General features: G+C 38.5%; 1 protein-coding gene across 1 annotated transcript in view; it reads left to right on the top strand.

The window, feature by feature from the left end:
* Window positions 1-510: 510 nt before the first annotated feature.
* LOC107104156 (oocyte zinc finger protein XlCOF22-like) overlaps window positions 511-1,220 on the top strand; it is a 6,175-nt gene continuing 5,465 nt past the window's right edge. Inside the window, exon 1 of the mRNA XM_015404085.1 lies at window positions 511-734. Coding sequence (XP_015259571.1) covers window positions 596-734 — 139 coding nt within the window. The 5' untranslated portion in view covers window positions 511-595. The remainder of the gene's footprint in view (window positions 735-1,220) is intronic.

A 1,220-nucleotide genomic window follows, 5' to 3' on the forward strand; every position in this document is an offset into this window, starting at 1 on the left:
CATCTACTGGTACGGAGTGTGGAGCGGACTCAGGAATTAAATTCTATCTTAAAAAGGTGTTATTTTTAGATATTGAAATATTATCTAGTAAATGTTTCTCTCTGAAAAACTTCTAAATAATTAAAATAAATCTAATTTAACTTACTTTATTGAATTAATTGCTGTCTCTCATATTTATTACAGTTCAATGGTTTCATCTACCCCTCAGTATTTATTTATCCTTCCCATGTTTCCCCAGATAAACACAGTTCTGTTTAAACCAGTCTGACCAAATCTTGTTTCTTCTCTTCCTGTTCTTCTCATTTCTCCAGTTTTTTTATTTTATAAAACTAACTTTTCTTTTCTTTTTCTTTCTCTCATTCCTTTCGCCATTTCTCCTCATTTCTCTGTTTAATTAACATTTTAACTTCATATTTACTTAAATTTAATAGTTTTTTATTGTCCTCTGGATATGAAGCAATAAAGTTTGGAATTTTTGAAGGTGGATCACGTGACTTCCTGTCATGGCTGCTAGTGGTTAGCATGTAGCAGCTGGTAGCTGTTAGCATCTGTTTACTTGTTGTTCTGGCGAGAAACGTGCGTGTTTTCCGCAGCAATGGCTTCAGTTCTTCCCCTCAGAGGCTTCATCAGACAGAAACTAGATGCTGCTGCGGAGGAGATCTTCTCTGAGGTGGAGAAAAGCATCCGGCTGCTGGAGATGAGCCTGAGAGAGCAGCTAATCCAGCAGCTGACAGGTAGGGAAGAGCTGCAGGTCGGCTGGCTCTGGGTGGAGGTGCTGAGCTGGGTGTGATGGGTGGAGGTCTGGATCAGGTGGAGCAAACAGACCAGAGGAAGCTTAGATCAGCCTGCAGACGGTCAGCTCCTCTGCAGCCAATCAGAGCCCGGGATTATTTAGGGAACCATATGACTCTGAAGATCTATGTGAAAAGTTGTTTGTTATTTAATTTGATTGAGTTTTTATCCAGATATCAGGGAACAAAGAGCCCTTTGAGGGCATCCATGATCTGGATGATCCTAAAACCAACATTCCTGCTGCAAGATCAAACAGATCATGTTTGAATTGTTCTTTTTAAAGCTGCTCCAAACTGACTGATTATAACTGAACAATTTAACCAAGAGCCTAAATAGTGATGTTTTGTTAACTAATATTGGGATTGAGATTCTGTTCTGATTATCACATCCATTTAATTATTTTATTAATATGGAGCAAATCACAACAC

The sequence above is a fragment of the Cyprinodon variegatus genome, unplaced genomic scaffold, assembly GCF_000732505.1.
Source record: "Cyprinodon variegatus isolate N-32 unplaced genomic scaffold, C_variegatus-1.0 Scaffold1631, whole genome shotgun sequence".
Classification (NCBI taxonomy): domain Eukaryota; kingdom Metazoa; phylum Chordata; class Actinopteri; order Cyprinodontiformes; family Cyprinodontidae; genus Cyprinodon; species Cyprinodon variegatus.